At 38.2% G+C, this 24,361-nt stretch overlaps 1 protein-coding gene across 2 annotated transcripts in view; it reads left to right on the top strand.

Moving 5' to 3' along the window:
* Positions 1–24,361, top strand: part of olfm2a (olfactomedin 2a) — a 99,830-nt gene that overhangs the window by 60,128 nt on the left and 15,341 nt on the right. The window contains exon 1 of one of the 2 annotated variants that reach the window (XM_048191955.1): positions 1,429–1,882. The exons of the other annotated variant lie outside the window; for it this stretch is intronic. Coding sequence (XP_048047912.1) covers positions 1,739–1,882 — 144 coding nt within the window. The 5' untranslated portion in view covers positions 1,429–1,738. Of the gene's footprint in view, positions 1–1,428; positions 1,883–24,361 lie in introns of those variants that run through there. 2 annotated transcript variants of the gene reach the window in all.

Below are 24,361 nucleotides of genomic sequence, written 5' to 3'. Positions count from 1 at the left end.
TGTATCAAGTGGCTTGTTGCTAATGCAAAACATAACTGTATAACTGCATTTAAACTGAATCATCTCAGTCTCTCTATTGCAATGTGGTTTGTTTTACTGAGAAACCAGGTCATGCTATTCAGTGTAACCTTTGGATTTCTATTGATGTGACACAAAAACAGATTGCTATGGAAGCCTAGCAGCCAACAGGCTGTGACTAGTTATAATTGTATATTCCACAGAGGGCGTAAGATACATGTGTATCTAAGTTATGTTGCATTACACCTGCTTAGCAAACCTTAAAGCTGTGTGTAATTACTGTGCCAAACAGAATTGCAAATCTTGTGGCTGTTTTCAGCCAGGTTTGCCAAGTGAGTACTCCCACTCCAAACACATGGCACAGAGGTGCTCAAAAAAAAAGATATTTTAACACTGGAAAATCGCACAGTAATGGGCTGTAGTTGCAGTACTCATATGCAAACACATGATGGCAGTGTTGAGCTGTTTCAAATCAGGAAAATGTACAGATGCATCAGGTGAGTTAAGACCACACAGATTCTCAGGCAGCTGTCACTTTTCATTGATCGTTGTTACACTGCTGCAATTCAGAAGTCACTCTCAATATGTCTGAGAGAAAACACCTGAGGTACAAAACTAATGAAGATAAAACCAGCCATTTAGGTATTAAAGAACAGTTTGTTTTTTGTGTCAGAAACGAGTGAGGCACTGTGCAAACTTAGTAGGGCTGCTACTTAAAGCTTGAATGACACAGTTCTCCAACAGTCCATCGCTCAAGGTTAAACAGCCTCCACGTGGCTCATCTGTTTAATTATGTGACTTATGTGGCTTCAGGCTCAAGGCTGGGGATGATGGGAGAGAGAAAGAGAGAGTGAGGGTGGCCTGCACGGCTGGGCTCCTGATGGACTGCAGTCAGCTCTGGTTAGTGCTGAGCACCAGCGCCACATTCAGATTTCCCATTACTCTTTGATTAAGGGAGTGTCAGACGCACATGTGATTGATGAGCTGTCAGGGGAAAGCCGCCGACTGGAACGCCTCATCCTCTTCCTCATTAAACACTCCAGGAGTACAGCTCCTCTTCTTCACGCACATATAAACAATGCACTCATGGAGAGAGATCCTAATTTAGTGCGAGCTGTGAGCCGCCTCTGTGCAGTTGTGAGGCAAGACGAACCCTTCAAACGGCGACGGCTTCAAACGGCTGATTGTTGCACAAAGATCTGGGGGTGTGCATCTCCCCTGCCTCTCTGATTTTTTTGTGCTCACAAAAAAGAGGGATCAAGAGGCGCAGAGGAGCCAAAGGAGAGGAGGAAGACAGAGGGATGGATGTGGAACAAGGCTGGAGAGCGGCAGGGGAGGGGAGGGAAGAGGAAGGGAGAGAAAGAGAGAGATAGATGCAGCCAATGCGCAGCGCGGCATCTTGAAAGAGCGAGAGGAGAGAGAGAAGAAGGCAGGGAGGGAGAGCGAGCGGAGGAGTGCGAATCGGGCACTGGCAGTCGCTCTCCAGCTGAAGAATAACGTGTGTCATGCATCGCTGTGATGCTGTCTGATCTGAGCAGCTGGTGCGTGTGAGCTGGTTTTGTCGGAGACTCTCGTGTACACGTGCGGCTACCCGTCCCTTGGCTGGAGGAAGAGGGAGGAGGACGCATCAGGTTCGTGTCCGTTCTCGCGCTGCATCTGGATCCCGGCTCCAGGGAGCGTGGGGGGGCACTAGGGCCAGGCGGCCGGCCGGGGGGACGACATGAGCGTTCCGCTCCTGAAGATTGGCGCGGTGCTCAGCACCATGGCCATGGTCACCAATTGGATGTCCCAGACACTGCCCTCGCTGGTGGGGCTTAACGGAACCACCATCTCCCGCGCAGGCACCTCGGAAAGGATCGTCAGTGTGCGTAACCCTCCACCTTTCTACTCTTCCTGTCTGTTTATCTCTTTGTGTGTCTGTTTGCTCATCCGAATAAGCCAATAAGTCAGGACCTTGGTGTTAAAGAGCAGTTACACTCCTCTGTGGTTACAGTCCTCAGAGATTTGCCAGACAGGCTTTTAGAGGGATTTTCAGGGTGAGAGGCAGGTAAATTGAATGCGTGTCTGGCTTTGGGGGTTGGTTACAGAGGAATTGATGGCTGCTGTGGGTGAGTGATTCTCAGTGGGAGATTATAGACGAGGAAGTTATACCCGACGAGATTCATGACTCCTGCGAGGATATCCTCACTTGGCAGTGAGAGAAGAGTTAAGTGCCTCATGACTGATGTTCAGGTCAAATTGAGAAAGGGAGGCAGGATTGTTTCTGTGAGGCACTGGCTTGTCTTTTGGAGCTGAATGGTACTGAGGCATGAGGTTAGACTTTTATAGCTTCTGAGCCAACTCTTTTCTTCTGAAGAGGAACAGTTCTCTTTTTCCCACCCCCTCGCTCACTGTTTTTTAATCAAATCCACTCTGTGTGTGCACTTTGTCTATATCCATAAATGAATTAAGTGCCTTGTGGGAAAGAGGCCGGGCCTTTGGCAGCATCAAGGCTGCCACATTTAAAGTAAAAACACAGAAAGAGAAGATCAAAATCTAGAGCTAAGCACCTTGTTATATCCTAAGGTTGTTAAGTGAGCGCATGCTGAAATTTAGACCTTCACAATTCCGTCAGCGTGCGAGTAATTATCTTGCGTGTGTGAGTGTGTATGCTTGTGTGTTTTCCAAATGTTGAAAAATGGGACCAGGTGTGAGTAGGTGGATGGTGAGTGCGATGTGATCCCTGTAATATTTTCTGGATCATTAATGTTGAGAGACTGCCTGGGGTATTTGCTGTGTCATATCTGAGCATCTGCCCCTCAATAAAAGCTCTACTCGGCATAGCTTATGGCCAGGGATGACACTCCATCTGGATGAGAGAGGAGACGCTGTAGGGGTCGTTTGGGTCGGTCAGGGTGCCTACGCTGATTTCCATCTGTCTAAAAGAGGAGTCTGCAGAAACTGTCTATCACAGCTTTGTCTAACACATTCACACTCGCTTTGGAAGACTGTTACTACTCATCACAAGATAAAAGCTGTGGGGATGGATTTTCTGCAGAGATGTTTACCATGTATAGAGCTCTAAAATGCCAACTCTGCTTTATATCAAGTCTGATTATTCATCTAGTCATGTGCTTATGTCTGCCCAATGGTCACACCATAAGACAGGTCATAGACATAGTCACCGGAGTTTAGGTATGTGGGTAAATGAGAGGAAGCCTGTCAGGGTTAGGTGAAATTCAGTATTGAAGAACTGGCTCCCTTTCAATATAAGGGTACTGTACTTGACAACGGTGTACTAAAAATGGAAAAGTTTTTCCTTCACGTTTTTCGCATAGAGATGAAAACGTTGTCAAAATGATCCCCGTTCGCACGGATCCGCGAAAACGAATGCCAGGCCAGAGTTCTGCGCCCATAGACTGAACATGTAATGCGCATTCGCATAACGTCACCGTTTTCACAAATCTGCGTTCACTCAAAAAAATTAATTGTTGGATTTACCTAAAAAAGAAGTGTCAAGTGGTTCCACGCAACTATATTGAGTAATTTGTACAAATGACAGTTTAAGCCGGGCACACATTTAACGACTAGCTAAAACATTCTAAGACTGAGCTCAACATACAGCGATTGTTTCCTGCGACTGAAGCAGATTTAAATACTTATACATGGAATTTGAACACCGACTGTAATCGCAGACTGAACGCAACTGGCTCTGACTGGACGCGTTTGAGTCATAAGTATCAATTTACATTCATAATCGGCCTTGCAATCGTTAAGTGTGTGCGCAGCTTTAGTTGTATGAACAAAATATATTCAAGTAAAGCTGACAAAATATCTTTGAGTAAATACAAACCATTTGAATGTCACTGTTACATAATATTTATATGTGCATTTTCTTAATAATGTTATGTTTATTATGTAAGGTGTAGTGATGGGTCGTTCGCGAACGAGCCGGCTCTAAGAGCCAGCTCTTTTACGTGAACGTCGGGAGCCGGCTCACATATCTGAAGAGCCGACTCTATTTTTAAAAATAAAGCCTATAGAAATTAAATCATTATGTAATGAATGATTTTAATTTTATTTAAAACAATAGACTAATAATTCAAAGAACAACACAAAAAAATATAATTATATAAGCCTAGGCGCACACACTAGTGATGGGCATTCCGGCTCTTTCGTGAGCTGGCTCGTTTGAAGAGCCGGCTCGTTTCGTGAGCCGGCTCTTTAAATAATAAACTATGATTTTGACTATGATAGGTGTGAAAACAGTTCTAATTAAATTATTAAATGAAATCATACTCGCAATGTCTCACAATTTCACAAATTGTTTTCACACCTATCATAGTCCAAGTCATAGTTAAAACATTTATTATTTAAAGAGCTGGCTCTTTTCAGTGAGCTGAGTCAAACGAGCCGGCTCACAAAAAAGAGCCGGAATGCCCATCACTAGTAAGGTGAACACATTTATTGACTTAATTTACCTTATTAAATTAATTATTTGCTCTACAAAATCCACTCAAAAAATAACTCAATTGAATTGAGAGCAGGAATTCCATCCAAAACATGGGTATATGAGTGCGCACAGCCTAAACACAGGCGCCACTCTTCTGCATAATGGTAACCACAAAATTCAAAAACATTACAGAAACTCCTCTAGATGTCCAACATAACTGAACATTAAACACTAACATAAACTAATGACATCTATCCCTTTACTGAATAACACATAAAATAGCACTTTAATCCCTAAATTTACTCTCCTAATGAAGTCCCTTGCAAAGCATGCTGGGAACTATGGATCCACTGCCTAGTTAGTTATGTCAGCATTAATGTGTGCGTTTCGCTCAGCAATGTTAAGTTGACTGAATAAATACTTACTAAGTAAAGCTGACAAAACTCATTTTTAGTAGAAACAACACAGTTAATTTACGTTCATGTAGTTACATGAGTTTTTTAAGTAATGTGAACAAGGATGGTTTGAGTGAAAATAACAACAGTGAAAGTTCATTTTTGTGAGTGTTTTTGTAGTTTTCATGAGAGACAATAGCAGTATCGTTTTCAAAAACTTACAATTTGAAACTCGTTTTTTAAACTTTGCGTTTTCAGGCCCCTAAAATGTCGTTGTCATGTAAATAAATGGACAAAACGCACAGAAAGTTTTCTGTTTTTAGTTGAAAACAGTGTTTTGTAAATGGCCCTTTAATTGAACTAGAATAACAGGAAGAGGAATTTACTGAACTGCAATTCTGGTAAATGAAGTGTTCTTCCACCCACCTCTAACTATTGTTCTACCTTCAAAGTTCAGGGTTTTGTTTTTTTGTTTTTTCTCAAAAAAAATTTCAACCCAGCTCTGTCAAGCCAGCATTCAAAGTTTATCTTGACAAACTTTATTAAGATAAAGTTCACTTTTGCTAAGTTAAAAGTTATAGTCATATGAACTTATTTATAATTTCTTATATTCTCAACATTCTCAATTCAATACTGAAAATCTGAAGCTGTGGTTGGGCGCAAGCTCCAGAAATGTAATAACGCCTATATCTGCAACGTCTATAATAATAGCTGCAAATTGGGAAATGAGCCAGAATTATTCAGGAAATTTATTTATTTAGCTAAAGTGGCACCCATTGAAGTTCCGCTATCGGTAGTCATCATTACCCAAAACACATCAGCATTCGTGAACTCCCACGTATCTCATTTCAAGCAATCACTCTAAAACATTGCCTCACTTCACCTCAAGGAAAAACCAAGGGGAAATTAGCATACGTAAAAACAATCTTCCCCAATCCCCCCCGGGAGCAAAGGCCTTCGTTTTTAGATTTGAGGCATTAGACAGATGTTACTCTCATGCCGGGGACTAATTTATTCTCGGTGATAAGTGTGTTCCCATCCAAAGTGTTCTGGCTTTGCAAAGACTCCAAATCTAATCTCAAAAGCAGCTTGCTCTCAGTCAGAAAGAAAGATGCATCCCTCTGTTCTTGAGATGAGGTGATGATCGTGTGAAATGAGCTGCAGAAGGGAGGTGTGGTCTGTGAAGCAGAGTGACTGATGGACTCGTATCAGGCCGCAGGGATGTCCTTTCTTCTCTTCAAAGCATCTTGTCTTGCCATGATCATCTAGGACCCTGTCCAGTCCACCGTCATGTCAATGTTACACATGTTAAGTGTGCCGTATTCCATCGGCTCTGAGCAACAATCACACTGTGCTTCACTTGCTCTTTTTGCCCTTCTCAGCTCAACTGCTAATTAATGGAAACTCATCATGTGTAAAGATCAACACTACACTTAAAGGTGGAGTGTGTAATTTCTGCGCTTCTAGTAATACCAAACAAAGATTGGAGAAAAAGTATTTCTGATAGTGACAATAGATTGTCAGGAAGTTTAATGTTATGCACTGTAAGTAAGGAAACAACCATTACACATACACAGCAAAGTGCAAAGCTGCATAGGAGCAAGTATACAGAAATGTCTCAGTACAGCAACGAATGATGGGTAATAATGTGGTTGCATGTGCGTGTGTGGGCGAATATACCGCTGGTTCAGGGGTGAGTCTGACACTGTCTCCTCGATTATGATAAATAAATGAGAGGCAAGTGAAAAGCCGTAGGACAGTCTGCAACAAACGTGTAATGAACACAAACACTTAACAAAGCTACATGCCCATGTGGCTGATATCAGCCGCCGTTTCTTGTTTTCATGGCACCAAAATATGAAAGGAACGCCATGGAAACCGATATGTGTAAATGAGCAACAGAAACAACGTTCTACCAAACTCTACTGACTGTGGGAATTGGAAACATGGAGCATTGGAATTATTTTTTGGAGCGGCTCAGGTCTGTCTGTTATGAAAGCACCAAAACACAGCTCTGGCCAACTGCTGCTGCCCACCAGGGATCTCTAAATGAGAAAGTGAGGTTGAGTCACTTTGGCTGCTATCACCAACACACACACACACACACCCACAGATGACAATGTTGAGATTTACAGCCTTAGAAGAGACGTCCAATTAGACTCACCTTGGGGGCTGTTTATACGACACCTTTTTCAACTAAAAACAAAAAATTTTTTGGGCATTTTGGCCATTAATTTATATGACAACAGCATTTTGGGGGCCTGTTATTGGGGGTTTCAAAGTGCAATTTAAAAAAAAAAAATATATATATAATTTATCATCTCTGTGTAAACTACAAAAACACAGATCTGTGAAAACGGTGACGTCGGTGACTACTGACCTGGCATGCATAATACAACGGGGATCATTTTGACAGCATTGTCATCTATACATATAAAAAACTTTTCCATTTTTTTTTTTTTACATTGTTGTGTAAACGTACCCTTACCCTGCATCCCAATGTCCATACTATCCATCCTAAATAGTATGTGAGTTTACAATAAGTGTGTCCAAAAGCATACTATGCAAAAAAAGTCTACCGGACGGTCTACTATTTTCAGTAGATTTTCAAAGTGTGGATCCGTGCACACTATAATGGCGAATATTGCGCTTTGGAGGAGGATTCGGTTCAGAACTACAAACATGAGCAAAAAGTGTTAAAAAACCTACCAAACATGGCGGATATGTGCAACCGATGGTGAGAGGTTTAGATAAAGGTTTGAGTGACTAATAATAAAAAAGTTTTGCCTGATACATTTTTTTTATTTATTGTTATCAGTGTTATATTTCATTTGCAATAACAATGTGGACTTTTATAAAAAAAAAAGATCTGTTTGGTCATTAACTTTGAAATGCATCATTATGCATTAATATGAGTCTCCGTATGAAAGATCCACAACTTCAGATCAGCATGCTACTGCATTTCTCTCCAATACGGAAGGAAATGAAATAAAATTAAATGTACTATTTTGTACATTAGTCTTCAGCTTTGTTTACTCTTTCAGAGCTTTTACAAAGGATCAACATGTTGCTGATTACCCTCTCTCACCCCCGCTGGTAGATTCTATTTGACTGTGAAAAAAGCATGTTTCTCCATCCACAGTCATTCAAAATAGCCATATATTTTTACTACAATTTTTAAAATTGTTTTTAATATATTTTACAAGCATATTTTGCTAAAGTTTCATTTTAATATACTTTTGGATTTTGAGTGCTCTTAAAAGCATAAAATAGACCCTAAACAGGTTTTTGTTTTCTAATTTATTTTTTTTCCAGTCTGCTGCCTTTTAGTCACAGCTCAGGATAGCTGCTAGTGAATGTTTTGGGGCTGTGTGTGTTGTTGTGGTGCATTAGTCAATCAGTGCAGTCATGACATAATTTTGCTGCAGCCCCAGAGTGATCATTTATGTGATATTTACAGCTCAGTTTAAGAAGTTTCTTAAAAAGATCTATGATCCCATACGCTAAGATGGCAGCCCAGCAACTACCATTTACATTCATGGGAATGCTAGCTCTCTCCATGTAATATAAACCTCATAGTTCCACCCCAGAAAGGTGCTGTTTAACAGGAGAACACTCTTGATGACTCTTGACAAGCTGAAACCTTCACATGAATATTAATATTCCTGTAGTTAGGAAACTGTAATCATGATGAAGCAAGATCCTGTCAGTCCCTTGACTGGCACCTTTGCAGATCTGAAGTAGGAGGAGTGGAAGCACTTCAAACTTCTCTGTCAGGTTATCAATACCATGCTCAAAATTGCTAGCTGAATCCTTTATTTTCGGAGTCAAAAGCAGGGCACTCTCTAAGAGTGCCTGTAGGAAATTGAGCATCTAAATGCTCTCAGAGGACAAACAGAATAATATCTTGTTCACCAGTTTTATACTGCTCTATTTTTGTGTCTTAGTGAGGGCAACTGTGTGCATGCAGGACATTCATGTTCATGTGCATCAGCATCTGTGCTTTACAAGGGTGCTGGATCTTTAAAGGGTTAGTTCACCCAAAAAAATGAAAATTCTGTCATTAATTACTCACCCTCATGTCGTTCCACACCTGTAAGACCTTCTTTCATCTTCAGAACACAAATTAAGATATTTTTGATGAAATCCGATGGCTCCGTGAGGCCTCCATTGACGGCAAGATAATTAACACTTTTTTAGATGTCCAGAAAGCTACTAAAGACATTTTTAAAACAGTTCATGTGACTACAGTGGTTCAACCTTAATGTTATGAAGCGACGAGAATACTTTTTGTGTGCCAAAAAAACAAATTAACGACTTTATTCAACAATATCTAGTGATGGGCAATTTCAAAACACTGCTTCATGAAGCTTCGAAGCTTTACGAATCTTTTGTTTCGAATCAGTGATTCGGAGCGTGTATCAAACTGCCAAAGTCACATGATTTCAGTAAACGAGGTTTCGTTACATTATACAGTAAGTGTTTCAAAATTTCAATGGTTCACCACTGGGGGACGATGATCTCTGAACCCATGAATCAAGTCTTTAGGTTTTACCTGATCTCTGATCAGTTTTATACATTTGTAGATGTTTTAATTAGACATTAAAAAGAATAATAGTAGTTAATAGCCTCTTATTGGCCTGTTTAGCTGAGCCATCCATGGAACAAACAAAACAAGCCCTGAAAATTGATAAAAGAAGGCATTTTAAATACACTTGATATTCAGTCTTATTATATGATTTATAGATTTTACTTTCAATAATACATTTGCAGTGGGTTTGTAAATGGTGTTTATTTGCATGAGTTTTTATTAGGGTTGCAAAGGGGCGGAAACTTTCCACGGGAACTTAACCTGGGGAATTTTGGAAATATTCCAATTTTGAAACGTAACAGGAATTTATGGGAATTTATGGGAATTAATTGGAAATTATGGGAAATTTATATAAATTTATAATATTTATATGAAATGTATCATATAAAAACATAAATATAAACATTTTGTTTTCATCATAACATGAAATAATTCAGTTATTTATTTTTCACATTCAATTAATTCTAATTTAGTAAATATGTAAAATAAATATATATTTTATTGCAACAATTGTTGTGTGTTATTTATTTCAGTGTCACATGATCCTTCAGAAATCATTTTAATATGCTGATTTGATACTCAGTTATTATCAATGTTGGAAACAGTTGTGCTGCTAATTTTTTTTTTTTTTTTTTGGAACCTGTAATACTTTTTTCATGATTCTTTGATGAATAAAAAGTTAAAAAGAACAGAATTTATTCAAAATATAAATATTTCCTAACAATATCACTTTAATATCACTTTTTATCAATTTCACACATCCTTGCTGAATAAAAGTATTAATTTCTTTCAAAAAAAGAAAGAAAAAAATTATTGAGCCCAAAAGTTTGAATGGTAGTACATTGTCACAAAAGATTTCTATTTTAAATAAATGCTGTTAATTTTTATTAATCAAAAATCCTTAAAAAAAGTATCACAGGGTTATTAAGCAGCACAACTGTTTCAAACATTGATAACTGATTATCAAATCATTGTATTAGAATGATTTCTGAAGGATCATGTGACACTGAAGACTGGAGTAATGATGCTGAAAATTCAGCTTTGATCACAGGAATAAATTGCATTTTAAAATACAGAGCAAAATCCCCAGAGTTAAATCAACTCTGCTCAGATAACATATGGTCCCTCTCTACTTAGTGTTAAAGTTACACTGAAGCAGAGTTAAAGTTAATTAGATAATTAAGTGATTAATTACATTATGATTGAGCATTAGTGATGAACACCTGATGTTAACAAGCAGAATCACTGAAGAGAAACACAAGAACTACAACTGACTTCAGCCACAGCCTTAGATCAAATCAACTGAAGATAAAAGGCATAAAATCTCTCAAGATCTGATTAAACAACTCCACAAACAGCATGCTATCTCGTTAAATTTAACTCTGATTCAGTGTTATCTTAACTCTATGTAGAGAAGGACCATATGTTCTCTGAGCAGAGTTGATTTAACTCTTGAGATTTTGCTGTGTATTCAAATAGAAAACAGTTATTTTAAATTGTAGATGTATTTCACAATGCTACAGTTTTTTTTTTCTGTACTTTTGATCAAAAGTGCATCTGACCTGGATTCAAACCCAGTCAAGAACACTATCCACTCCCCCACAAACTTCCTTGTTTGGCACAAACAACATGTACGTTATAATTCGTCAACACTTGTCTGAATCGTTGTCAAGGTTATTTCAGATCAACATGTGCAAGTGACCAATAAGTGTCACTGTGGAGACGGGTATCGGATTGTTTCGAAGCCTCGACACATTTCGGCTCATTTGCTTCAACTGTTTCAGTGTTTCGCAAAGCCTCGCTCTGCCCATTACTAGTACACAGAGATCATCGCCCAAACCACATGCTCTGAAACACGCATCCAAAACAAAAGATTCGTAAATCTTCGTAGCTTCATGAAGCAGTGTTTTGAAATCGCCCATCACTAGATATTGTTGAATGATACTGTTTTTGGTGCACAAAAAGTATTCTGGTAACTTCATAACCACTTCATGAACCACTGTAGTCACATGAACTGTTTTAAATATGTCTTTAGTAGCTTTCTGGGTATCTGAAAGTGTTAATTATCTTGCTGTCAATGGAGGCCTCACTGAGCCATCGGATTTCATAAAAAATATCTTAAAGATGCAGTATGTAATAATTTTGTCCGCTAGAGGTCGCTAGATGCCTATTCAAAACAAAGGCGTAGCTTGATGACGGCAAGTTTGAGTGTGGAATCTTGGGACATGTGGTCTTCACCTCAACAGACAGTGCAATATGACTTGGGAAGAAAACATGTTAATGGATGCAATTATTAACGTTACTGTAGTATGAAGCAGAGCAGGACAGAGTGTTGTGGGAGCTGAACGAGGCCGCTGGAGCGATTGCACAACACACGTCTCACGAGCAGAGGAACTTTTATTATGCCACAATCGCCGGCGCTGCTTCCACTTTACCATATGTATCATATGTATTGACAGCACAATTTTTATTGTGAGCTTATGATGTAAAATTTTGATAACTACACTGTAGCTGCTACAGTAACTAACAAAATCTATCCAATACTGGATTTCGTAAGTGTCTGAAAAAGACAATTTTCACATGCCACCATTACATATTGCGTCATGCTATATTGCAATACAATACAGCAAATATAGTTTGACAGTAAATTATCAAATTAATTGATTACTGTTTAGTCAGATGATATGAAAACGATTACCACTTGTTCAACAAATATATACACTTGTGTACATTCAAACACAATAATTGGGCATACATAGCAAACGCGAGTTCAACGATTTGCGCGAGTAGATTACATACAAAGTCAATGCAAAGACACGATCAGACTATAGATCAGACGCGTCCTCGCGTGGGTCTAGAGACGCGATGCCCTGCGTTTGGCGTGTATGCCCCATAATACTGATCGTGTTGATCGTTATAATGGCATACGTTTTCTGTAAAGATACGAATCAAAACAACTCACCTGTCGAGTAAAACACAAGCGAGATCAGCATCTCTTTCTAGGTGAAGTTTGTCGCGAAGCTCTCTCCATCTAGAAAATGCAACACCGATATTGATCATCGCTCTTTCTCTCCTCTTGTCCCAAACACTTCTTGGGTCGTTTGGTTGGCCCGTACGCTTACGTTTACGGGAGCCGTCCTTGTCGACAGAACCAGCGGCAGATGGTAAACAGTAATTATGTTCCATAAATAAGTAACACAATCCACCATGAAACGTGCAAGAAGTAAATAAGGAACTGCTTGAAGCAAGCTAGTGGTTTGCTGGACGCTAGACACTACTTCCGCATTTGTCCACGACACTGTTGTCATGTGGTTTCTACGTCGGTAAAGGCGGTAACAAAGGGTAACTGACGTCATTGAGAGGCGACTGCACTGCCCCGTGTCACTGTTTAGAATGGGAATTTTCTCATGATTTACAAGTAGTTGAAAACATTAGAGAGATATTGTTAGTAATCAGCTGGACAAAATATATAACATTAGCCTAGTGGTTTTGGGATATTTTACTGCGAATATCTTACAAATTGTACCTTTAATTTGAGTTCTGAAGTTGAACGAAAGCAGAATTTTCATTAAGTTGTTCATGAGTGTTATGGCAGTACGTTATGAGAGCAGCAGCACTCGGAGCCATGGCAGAAGCTCACATCCATGTTTAGAGTGGAGACAGATGCCAATTTTGGGCTTCAGGGCAATATGTAATCAGAAAGCTGAGTGCAAAGCCTTATGTTGATGAAAAAGAGAGAGAAAGTGGAAAAAAAGACGGGTCAGGAAACAAAAACACACCAAAGGACATCTAAAGAGAAAAATAAGGCAATTTTCTCTCTCCTTGTTACTGTGGAAACTCGGGTTCACAGAGCACCAATAAAGGTCTTTCTGTTGAAAACAACTCGTGGTCATCTCCCACACACTTCTTATGAAAGTTGTAATGGACTTCCTGTCGCTTTCAATGAAATAGAGCCCACAGATTTACGATCTCATTTATGTCCAGACTTTACAGTGCCGGGCTCAGAGATCAGTCTAATGAAAACCGCCCTAGGTTCAATCCCACAGACACCACGGGGACCAAGAGTGCCACTGTAATTGGTTAATCCTTTCCGTAGTGTGTTAATAGCGGCCTCAAAGTAAAGGCCAGCTGGAGAGCACGAGCAGAAGTGGCGGCGGAGTAAGAGGAAACCCAGAGAGGGGAGTTGACCCTAACATCCTGCTCTCAGTGCCTATTGATCACCTTCCGTTTTCTCAATTGGACGTCGATACCTGGGTAGCTTCTCCTCAGTAGGGAATGTGTGGGGTGTGTGTGACTGTTTCCAACCAAGCCGGGGCTGAAGATCAGACTGCGGGATCGAGGCATTTAAAGGTCGAGCGGTGCGTGAAAGCTTGTGGGACTCAAGGTGTAGGCTGGGCATGTAATGGAGCTGGTGTCAGGCTTTGGCAGCGGTTCGGCTGAGTAAAGAAAGTGCCACTCTGAGTCTGAAATTAGACCTCGGCATCTTCCCCCTCAGCAGCTCTCTGCTTTCGCTCGCTGCTGTCACTCTTTCTCTCTCATTCTCTGTTTTTTTCCGTGTTACTTTCCCTTCCGCTCACACAAACAGTAGCTGCAGTATCTCGTTATCTATTGCCCTCACATCAGGTTCTATCCTCCTTTGGTCTGTTGTTCAGGATCTCTGGGTGAAGCTATCAGTGTGCTCTTTTCCATGCCTTTCACTTGACATTTTTGTGTGTTGGAAGATAAAGGTGGGGTGTGTGTGTGTGTGTGTGTACAGGTTCATATTACATTGAGGGGATCAAATGGTTCCCACAATGATAGTAAAACCTGAGATCACCTACATTGTGGGGACCAGCCAGCAGTCCCCATGGAGGAAATGGATTAATAAACATACTAAATTATGTTTTATAATGATACCGAAACCTTTCGTTGACAAATAGTTTTCATCATAATTTTCACTGACGGAAACAAGAGGATAACTAAATAAAAATCAGTTTTGAATGAGAAAAACTATGATGAAAATCTTTTGATATTTTTTTATCAATTAATAAAATTTAGATGAAAATGTTAGGAAGGGACTATTTGGGAAGCGATTCAGTCAGAACTGATGTCCTGTTTGGTAGATGTGCACATTTATATTGTAACATGCTTATCAACCCGGCGGAACATAAGTTGGCATACACTTGCTCCATGTCTCATAAAACATTCAAAAATGTAAACATCTGGGAGAAAGAGCGGAGCAGGATAGAACTGGAAAAGTGTGACGACGTAAAAGAGACCTCAATTAGGTCCGGTGTTCTGTGCGTACACAGAAAACCACCTCTCAGATGTCAGAGCATGAGAGCTCAGAGCTCTTTTTCATGTCTTTCCATGCTTGAAAGGATAAATTCGCACAATTCATGTCAAAATATCCATTTTGGCAAGTTTTCATGTAAACACAGTAAGTTATGTCTCAAAGGGTTAGTTCACGCAAAAATGAAAATTCAGTCATTAATTATTCACCCTCATGTCGTTCCACACCCGTAAGACCTTCATTCATCTTCAGAACACAAATTAAGATATTTTTGATGAAATCGAATGGCTCAGTGAGGCCTGCACTGCCAGCAAAAACACTCCCTTTTTCAATGTCCAGAAAGCTACTAAAGACATATTTAAAACAGTTCATGTGACTACAGTGGTTCAACCTTAATGTTATGAAGCGACGAGAATACTTTTGTGCGCCAAAAAAACAAAATAATGACTTTATTCAACAATATCTAGTGATGGGCAATTTCAAAACACTGCTTCATGAAGCTTCGAAGCTTTACGAATCTTTTGTTTCGATTCAGTGGTTCAGAGTGTGTCAAACTACCAGAGTCACATGATTTCAGTAAACGAGGCTGTAAACAAAGTGTTTCGAAATTTCAATGTTTCACCACTGGGGGGCGTGACTCTGGTAGTTTGACACACTCTGAACCACTGATTCGAATCAAAAGATTCGTAAAGCTTAGAAGCTTCATGAGGCAGTGTTTTGAAATCGCCCATCACTAGATATTGTTGAATAAAGTCGATATTTAGTTTTTTTGGAGCACAAAAAGTATTCTCATTGCTTCATAACATTAAGGTTGAACCACTGTAGTCACATGAACTGTTTTAAATATATCTTTAGTAGCTTTCTGGGCATCTGAAAGTGTTAATTATCTTGCTGTCAATGGAGGCTTCACTGAGCTATCGGATTTCATCAAAAATATCTTAATTTGTGTTTTAAAGATGAATGAAGGTCTTACAGGTGTGGAACGACATTAGGGTGTATAATTAATGACATAATTTTCATTTTTGGGTGAACTAACCCTTTAAGTGAAATGAATCACTTGGATCATTGCATTCGTCCTTAAAGTGACAGCAGTCTATTAAACCTGCTGCTGTCAATCATTAATGTAAAAAAAAACAACAAAAGAATAAGAGGAAATCACTCACTAGTAAGGAGTAATCCATATTTAATTTATACAAATAAATATATCTGCTTGAAAGAATGAAGAATATTGTACGAAGGTTGTTATAAAAAATGCATACAGTATATCATTAATTGAAAAGAAGTCCATGAGAAGTGGTTTTATTTCATTTTAAGATGAATAAAGAAAGCAGTTAAATCTATGTCTGTATTGCATGTTCAAACCGTTCATATTAACAGGTTAATAGATATAATGAGTTTGGAAATTTTAGAGAAATGCTTTATTGATGCATTACAATATAACTAAACCCATTAGATTTTAGTCGATTAAATGTGCTGTAGATTTGCTAAATCTACTGCAAAAGTTGTTGTCAAATGTGTGTGTGTGTGTGTGTGTGTGTGTGTGTGTGTGTGTGTGTGTGTGTGTGTGTGTGTGTGTGTAAGCACGCCTGGACCTGTGGGACTCAACAATTTAGACTCAAAATTTTCCTGCCTAATACACTAGTCAGCCATGATGTCATCTCTATTGAGTGAAATGTGCCAGGCTGATTTCTGATCTCCCATCAGTCCTTGTGTCAATACTGCTGTTATCCTTGTAATGGCTCAGAGCTCAACACAAATTTAGGCTCTCACATAGTGTCGTGACCAGGTGCAATACAACAGCTTTCCAGTAATCTTTCAGTCCACATTAATAGTACAAATGTTGAGGTGAGAAAGTAACCAAAACTCAGAACATACCTAATGATCTTTTTTATGTTGTGCTTTATGTTATGCTGATTTATTATGTGAAAGAATGTGTTTTCATTACTGATACCATTGTAGCAATGCTACCTTCAAGGGCACCTGAGAAACTTCATTATTATGACATTATGCATTCAAGTCGGGAAAAAAAACACAAAAGTAGGCTAATAAAAACATTATATTATAAAAAATTATATTATGAACATTAAACCCAACTACCTGAATTAAAAAATATGAAAATACTCATTTCTATCACTTATTTATACATCAAAACTAAATGTTTTTATGACAAAGCAGCCTGTGAAATTCAAGTGATTAACTCTACATCAGTTGCTCCATCCATCACATCATTAAAATAATTGAAATACAGCAGAATCATTCATTGTAATTCATGACAGCTTTCCATTCACTGATCTGTTTATAGATATGATATTTAAAGATATGAATTATGAATATTATAGATCAGTGTTTCCTCTATGTTTCAAATCGTTACGCCCCTTCCAACATCACAACTCGTGTTTCTCCACTTATAAATATGACTTTGCTCTGTCATTCATGTGAACGAAAATTATAATTATGAAATTTCAGACTTCACTTGATGGGCAAATAGTCGCTGTCAACCATGATTATTTGGAAAGCATCCAATAATAGGGGTGTGAGTGGTTGCGTCTCAATCGGCTCCCTAGTCAGTAGTCACTGATCAGGGAATTTTAAATCAGTCTCAATTCCAAAATTTTTCCAAACGTTCACTCCCTAAAAAGTCCCACAATGCATTGTCAAAACCAGGGAGCATCAATGCTCACTATGTTCCTCTAAAGCGTGGAACATGAATCGCATGAGCCAACTCAATACGTATCATATTTAAATATCAAATATTAAATATCATACAGATATTTAAAAAAAAAACATTTATTTAATTATACTTCTTTATTGAACATTAATCATTTAAGATGTAGTGCTGTCAAACAATTAATCGTGTTACAAATCGCATACAAAATAAAAGTTTGAGTTTGCCTAATATATGTGGATGTACTGTGTGTAATTAATATGTATATATAAATACAAACATATTCATGTATATATTTAAGAAATATTAACAAGTATATGTATTTATTTATATTTATATAATTTATATTATATATAAATAAAAATATTTTGTACATAAATTACATATTTCTCTTAAATATATACATAAATGTGTGTGTATTTATATGTACATATTAATTTCACACAGTACTCGTACATATATTATGCAAACTATTTTGTATGCGATTAATCGTTTGACAGCCCAAGAAAATATCCCAAGAAAATACATATTTTTAAAAATATTTTAACCACAGTATAATGCTACTAATCGTCTTTCAAGAAATACGCAAATGTCAGTCATTTTAATATGATAATCTGATAATGATAAATTTACAGGAATTAACCCCAAATTGCATATTTGAGGAGTCACTGGAAATGGTTTTGAGATTATTGAGGAAATGCGATTACATTTTTTAAATCTAATTACACAATGTGGCACATCAAATTTTGGCTGAGAAATTACACCCAAAAGATCATTTAAAGTCATTATTGTGTTAAAGGAATAAAGCACCAAATAGATATTACAAAAAGTAGCTTCAGAAAACTTGATTCAACATAGGATTTATTAAACATAAAGTCTTAGGCTTCAATGGCCATGAGGGTGAGTAAATAATGACAGAATTTTCATTTTTGGGTAAATTATACTTTTAATGGGTTTTTTATTAGTATGGATATATTTTTTTCATTTAGAAACACTGATGTGTTGCTCGGAGACGCACAACAGTTCGCTTCTGGATTTATAGGTAATATTTTCATTGGCAAAACTGACAAAATATTGTGTCTAAAATAAAACAATATTGACTTCTTAATTATTGAACTGTTGGATAAAATCATAGCACTTGTGCTATCCGAGACAAAAACAGCAATCATGATATTGTGCTCGTTACTTGTGTTATTGCTCCACCATATGATACAAAAATAAGAGGAAAACTCATACAGGGACATTTTTGCTCTGATATCTTGAATTTTAGGGGCATTTTAACTGCATTCTATATATAGGCTTCATCACGCAGTGAGTTGGTTGCCCTGCTTCATGTTTGTCAACTTCATGAAATGTAAGATGACCTGTAATAATTTTAATCAAATTAAGGCAACAGCCCTAATTTCATAATAAACATGCATTGATAAACAAGTAGTGAACATAATCTAGCTAACATTTATAATTAATTTACAGCTGATATGTTGAAGGGATATGTAAAAAATTTAAGTATAATGTACTTTAAAGCAGAACTAAGTAACTTTTTTTACCTTCATAAATAGTTTTATGACTAAGTTTTAAGTCCTTACGATGGTTAATTGACTTGTAGTGGTGTGTTTGAGGCGTGCACTAACCCCCTCTGGCACGTCTATGCCAGAAAACAGCACTTGCAAGTTGAGCTTTGCCGACCCGAAACAATCTCGCCTCATGTTCATGTTCACGCGAGAGTGACAAAATGCTTTACGGTAATTCAAAAACAATGTATATATTATGACTTTATAAGACAATTTCGAAAATTACCCACCTCCATCGAGATTTCTTGTACTGTATTTGCAAAACTACTGTGCTGGTGAGCGTTGTAGTCGTTGTAGTCCAGAGCTGCGCTTGGAGTATTTACGACAATGTGATTCACTGAAGGAACCTGTAGGGGGAGCTTCGCAAATCTTCCACTTTAAATAGCATTACAAACAAGTCAGTAGTGATGTTGTACAATGAGGATGTTGTCATGTCGCCAGAATTACAGTCATCAGTGTCCCAATGTGTAGTGAGCCAGGGTCATAATGTTACCAGTGACCGACCTTTTGTTTACAATATATGTATTCACTACCTTGGAAGCTGATTGAGACACAGCCAGTGAGTCATGTGATTCAACATGGCTGCCCCCTTAACATAGATTAAAATGGCTTTTATTAGGCTGCCATTATATAACTGGCATCTTCATCTCATAAAAGTGTACATTTTTCAAAACAACTATTAATAATCTGAGTTTAAAACATGGAAAACAAATGACTTTTATCTTACATCTTTTATATACAATTATCCGTTTTCACAAGAATCGGAAATTACTTGACACGGGGTAAAGTTAGTTCCGCTATGGGTCTGCAGCTATTAGATAAATATGCACTTTTCTTAAACATCGCTTCTTAACTTTTCTGTTTTGTCTGTTTTCCAAGTTGCTGTTGTATAATCTACAAAGAAATTATTTTCTACTTGTTTGTAGCTTATACGGCCGCTCAGACCGATTTTACCGGCGGGTGGTTTTATTTCACCAGCTGTCATACAGTATAGTCTACGCAGCTACTCATTCAGCAATTCCCCTGCTCGTATCACTATACGACGAACATTATTTATATAATTTATTCATAAAAAAAAAAAAACCTCCCAATATATGCTTCAATGCAGGATATAAAGTCGTGAGAGATACATAATATTGTCGTGAGTTTAATACGTTTTACAAATATATAGATGTATTAATCTCATGGCATTACATCCCGCTTTCAAGCATATGTTATAACTAATCCTGACCGATTAAAATGGTTAAACTAAGAATTAATTTCTAACACCATTCTGTACACAACTATCAGTCTTTGCATTCATTTTGCAACAGCAACAATACTACTACACTGTAAAAAATTACATGATCAATAAGTTATGACAACATATGTTTAACTTTGCTTCAAGCAATTTTCAACTTTTTTTATTAAGTCAGTTTAATATAATTTAAAGACCCACTGAAGAGTGTTGGAACGCGCAGCATTATTCAGTGTGTTGATATATCGAACAGACATTTACACTGTCTAAATCGTTCCCTATCCACTATATAGTGCACTATGTGCCATTCACCATGTAGAAACTAGTAAATGTGTGAGCAAATGACCGATTTCAGCCGAGGCTTCAGTGTCTGTAAGAGTGTATGAGGGGGCGGGACTTCAGATTCTAGAAAGCATTTGATTGGACAGAAGATTTGACGAGAAGCTGAAGTGCGATGTGATGCATGAAAAAGTTTTGAAGTTTTGAAGTTTTGAATGCTTATATCTCCTAAATGCGAATTTTGTCATTGTTTTGGAACACAACAGATTATTCATAACTTTAAGGCTACCATATTCATACTAAAAACTAAAAAACTTAAATTTTGATTTCAGGGGGACTTTAAGTTAAAATGACTTAAACATCCAAGTTGATTGTACTTAAAAATTTAAGACAGCAACTTTTATTTTATTTTTTTTACAGTGTAATGGGTTATGCATATTACAGACTTTAAGATGATGATGACAGTAAAAAAAAAAAATGAGTGAATGAGATGAAATATCATTTAGAGACGACGGAAGTGTTTATATCCAGAAACATCCAGGGTTCGAGCGATCCTGCTCCTCATTATGAATCAGAGGATCAGGTCTGCGTGATAAGGGAGCTGCCAGCCGATCATTTCCCCAGCACTTTGCGAAAAACACTCCCTGCATCCCAATGTGCACACTATCCACCCTATCCGTCACATACTATTTAGGATGGATAGTATGCACATTGAGACGCAGGCACTTTCTTTACAGCACATGGAGTGAGATAATGCACAGCCGCGCCAAACAGACACAGAGAATATAACCGATTTAACCGCCATCACTTCGAATTAGTTCTTAAATTTAGCTCTTAATGAGAGCTCTGTGTCACCAATAAATCACCAAGACTGTTCAAACATTTTCATGACATTTAATTCATAAAAAGACTTGGTTCTTAGGCTCAGCTATCTATCACTGTTACCGGAAAAAGCTTGGGCCATTCCGGAAGCCAAAAACCCGAAAGTGTGAAAATGGCTAATTATGTGTAGATGGGCCACTGTGATTTCACCGCAGACAGGGTTACCCTGCTCAATGCAGCAGAAATAGAAACCAAGCAGCTGACAAAATGTCTTGATGTCATGATCACAGCAATTTAGGACAACTAAAACGAACATAGACATGCTTTCTGCTTTATCATGTCGCAACTGGTTAAGATACAGTATTAGAAACGTGTAATCAGCAACTTCACTGATAATTAATTCACTCGCTCGTCAGCTTAAATGCCGGCAAATAGACTGCGCACTACTGACAGAGTAATTTGATCGTTTGCAGAGTGTTAAATGCAAATGGGAGGTAAAATAACAGATGGATGCGGATACACTCACCCTGACGTTTACGGATGACAGCTCAACCGTAATTAAACCGTGGCTCATTTCATCTGACCTGTTTGTTCATAAATAACTGGCCTATTCCGTAACATGCACTCACATACAGTATATAGATGGGAAGGGAAGATCAGAATAAGGACGAGATGCTTCACACATTTGTGAGTGATATGGCGTGTGTGTGTGCCCCCCGTTCTCTATTCTGCCATTAGCAGTAGATGAGAGGAAATTACAGCAGAATGAATTGGTGGGTGGTAATGAGTCCAGGGGTGATTCTAATCAGTTCTTAAATTAAAACTCAACATTTATGCAACATTAATGAACAGAAAGCATAGTTATGAGAAAGCGCCGCTCCCCATTGGCCCCCCAGCCGTCGGATGGGCACACGTGCCACGCTGATGTTTAACATGTGAGGTGCATGTACCGCACTGATGATTGATGCGACAGTTTTATGCTCTTGAGGGGCTGCGGGTGGCAGATTGGCGTATAGATTGAGCCGAAGCTCGACGCTAACCGTATCTGACGTGCTCAGACACTAAGCCGTAGGTCCGTCGGGATGGGAATGAGACTGATGATGAAATGTTAGGGTGGTAATACACTCGGCTGGGAATCGAAGACCCGAGCAAGAGCGCATTCTTTCAGGCCAGGGCGAGATACGCTTGGGCTGGTCTCATATCGGTTATGAGTGTTTAGCAGAGCGGACCGCCAACGCATGGAGCCAGACAGAGCCCAAGCGGCAGACCTGTCCGTGCTGATCTCGCAGAGAAGGTTGGATTTCTGCATCAGCTCACCTGGGAAAATTCCATCCGGGATGGCAGAGCAGTTTCAGCAAGTGTTTTATGACAGTGACACGAAGCGCAGAAAATCACTGCTAATGGAAGTGAAGACCTTGCTAGATTTGACAGCTGCTGAAAGCCAGACTGGACAGGAAAATAGCACCGTTCCCATAGACAGCATTTATAACAGTATGTGGCATTCTTATGCAAATCACCATGTACTGTACAAGCAAGAGGTTAGATGAACAGAAGGAACGAGGCTAATGTCTGAGCCAAGACCAACCTTATCAAATCTGAGTGTGAATCTGAACCACTGGGAACAGTGTGTGTGTCAGGCACTCTCATGTGTGTCTGTCTCTCATGCCTTCAGGCTTTGCAAGCACCTTCACCGGAATGAGATGGGAGATTTTATGCGTGTCCTAATCTACTGGGTCAAAAAAAGCAGTTTGGTGTATTTTTAGACCTTTAATATTTAATGTCATTTCATCGTGTTTGAGTGTTTTGTGTATTTCTTTTTTTTTTTGTATGCGTTTTTTTTCCCTTTGAGAGAGAGAAAGAAAGAGAGGTTGTTACTGAAAATAGGGAGTCCATGATGCTACCTAAATGAAAATATGCTCAAGGGGAGAGACAGATGGAGAATAAATCAGGGAAATAGATACACCGAGAGAAATGCTCTCAAGCCAAAATTAATCAAAACAACAATCAGTTTTTTGCTTGCATCTTCAGACTCAACAAACTGATAAAATTGAAAAGACAAGCATCATTAGACAGTTTAAATGAATTGCAACTCCACAATGAATGAACACAGACCTTCAAAGGGATCGAAAATTTGCACGTTACTTGACTAGTAAAGAAGTCAAAGAAATTGTCAAATGAAACAAAACTGACATTCAAAGCACAGAAATTGAGAAGGCTTGATATAATCAGAGTTGTTTGTCAAGGTAGCTGAGCGCATAAAGTGCCTATTTTTTTTTTACTTCAGGACTTTTTCAGACTTTCACCTGCGATAACCAATCGTATTTTCATTAAAACGGCTCAAAATGGCTTACTCTCGCTTAGAACAAAGCTGACCAACATTTAAATCTCTTTATAGAACAATACCGACCAGTATTTAAATCTCTTAATTGCCTTTAAACGTTCATATGTGTGCCGAGGCACTGATATATTAGACAACACTATAAATAACTGTTATACAATATAACAAGCTCTAAATCTAAAAGATCACTCGTATACTCGAGACAAGATTTTTACAGAAGAAATCCTCAATGACGAAATACATAGCAAGAAAAATCGTCTGCAGGTGCTTATGAAATGTTTTAACTAATCATCTTGAAATGAATGTCATTTCAGTTCTACTTTCTGAGTATGAATTATCGGTAACACTTTACAATAAGGTTCATTAGTTAACTGAATTAGTTAACATGAACTAATAATGAACTGCACTTGATTAATCTTTGTTAATGTTAATTTCAACATTTACTAATACATTAGTTAATGCACTGTGAACTAACATGAACAAACAATGAACAACTGTATTTTCATTTACTAATGTTAACGAAGATTAGTAAATACAGTAACAAATGTATTGTCTCATGGTTAGTTCATGTTAGATAATACATTATCTAATGTTTAACTAATGGACCTTATTGTAAAGTGCTACCGAATTATCATATGCAGTAAAAGACAACAATACTCAAGCACCATAAAAGGTTTTGCCACAAACTCAACTGACTGACTTTTCTTCTGTATGATTTCAATATGAGAACTTCTGACCTCC

This window comes from Megalobrama amblycephala, linkage group LG1 (genome assembly GCF_018812025.1).
Source record: "Megalobrama amblycephala isolate DHTTF-2021 linkage group LG1, ASM1881202v1, whole genome shotgun sequence".
Taxonomy (NCBI): domain Eukaryota; kingdom Metazoa; phylum Chordata; class Actinopteri; order Cypriniformes; family Xenocyprididae; genus Megalobrama; species Megalobrama amblycephala.
The sequence above is the reverse complement of the archived record's forward strand: the minus strand, read 5'-3'. Positions and strand labels throughout refer to the sequence as shown.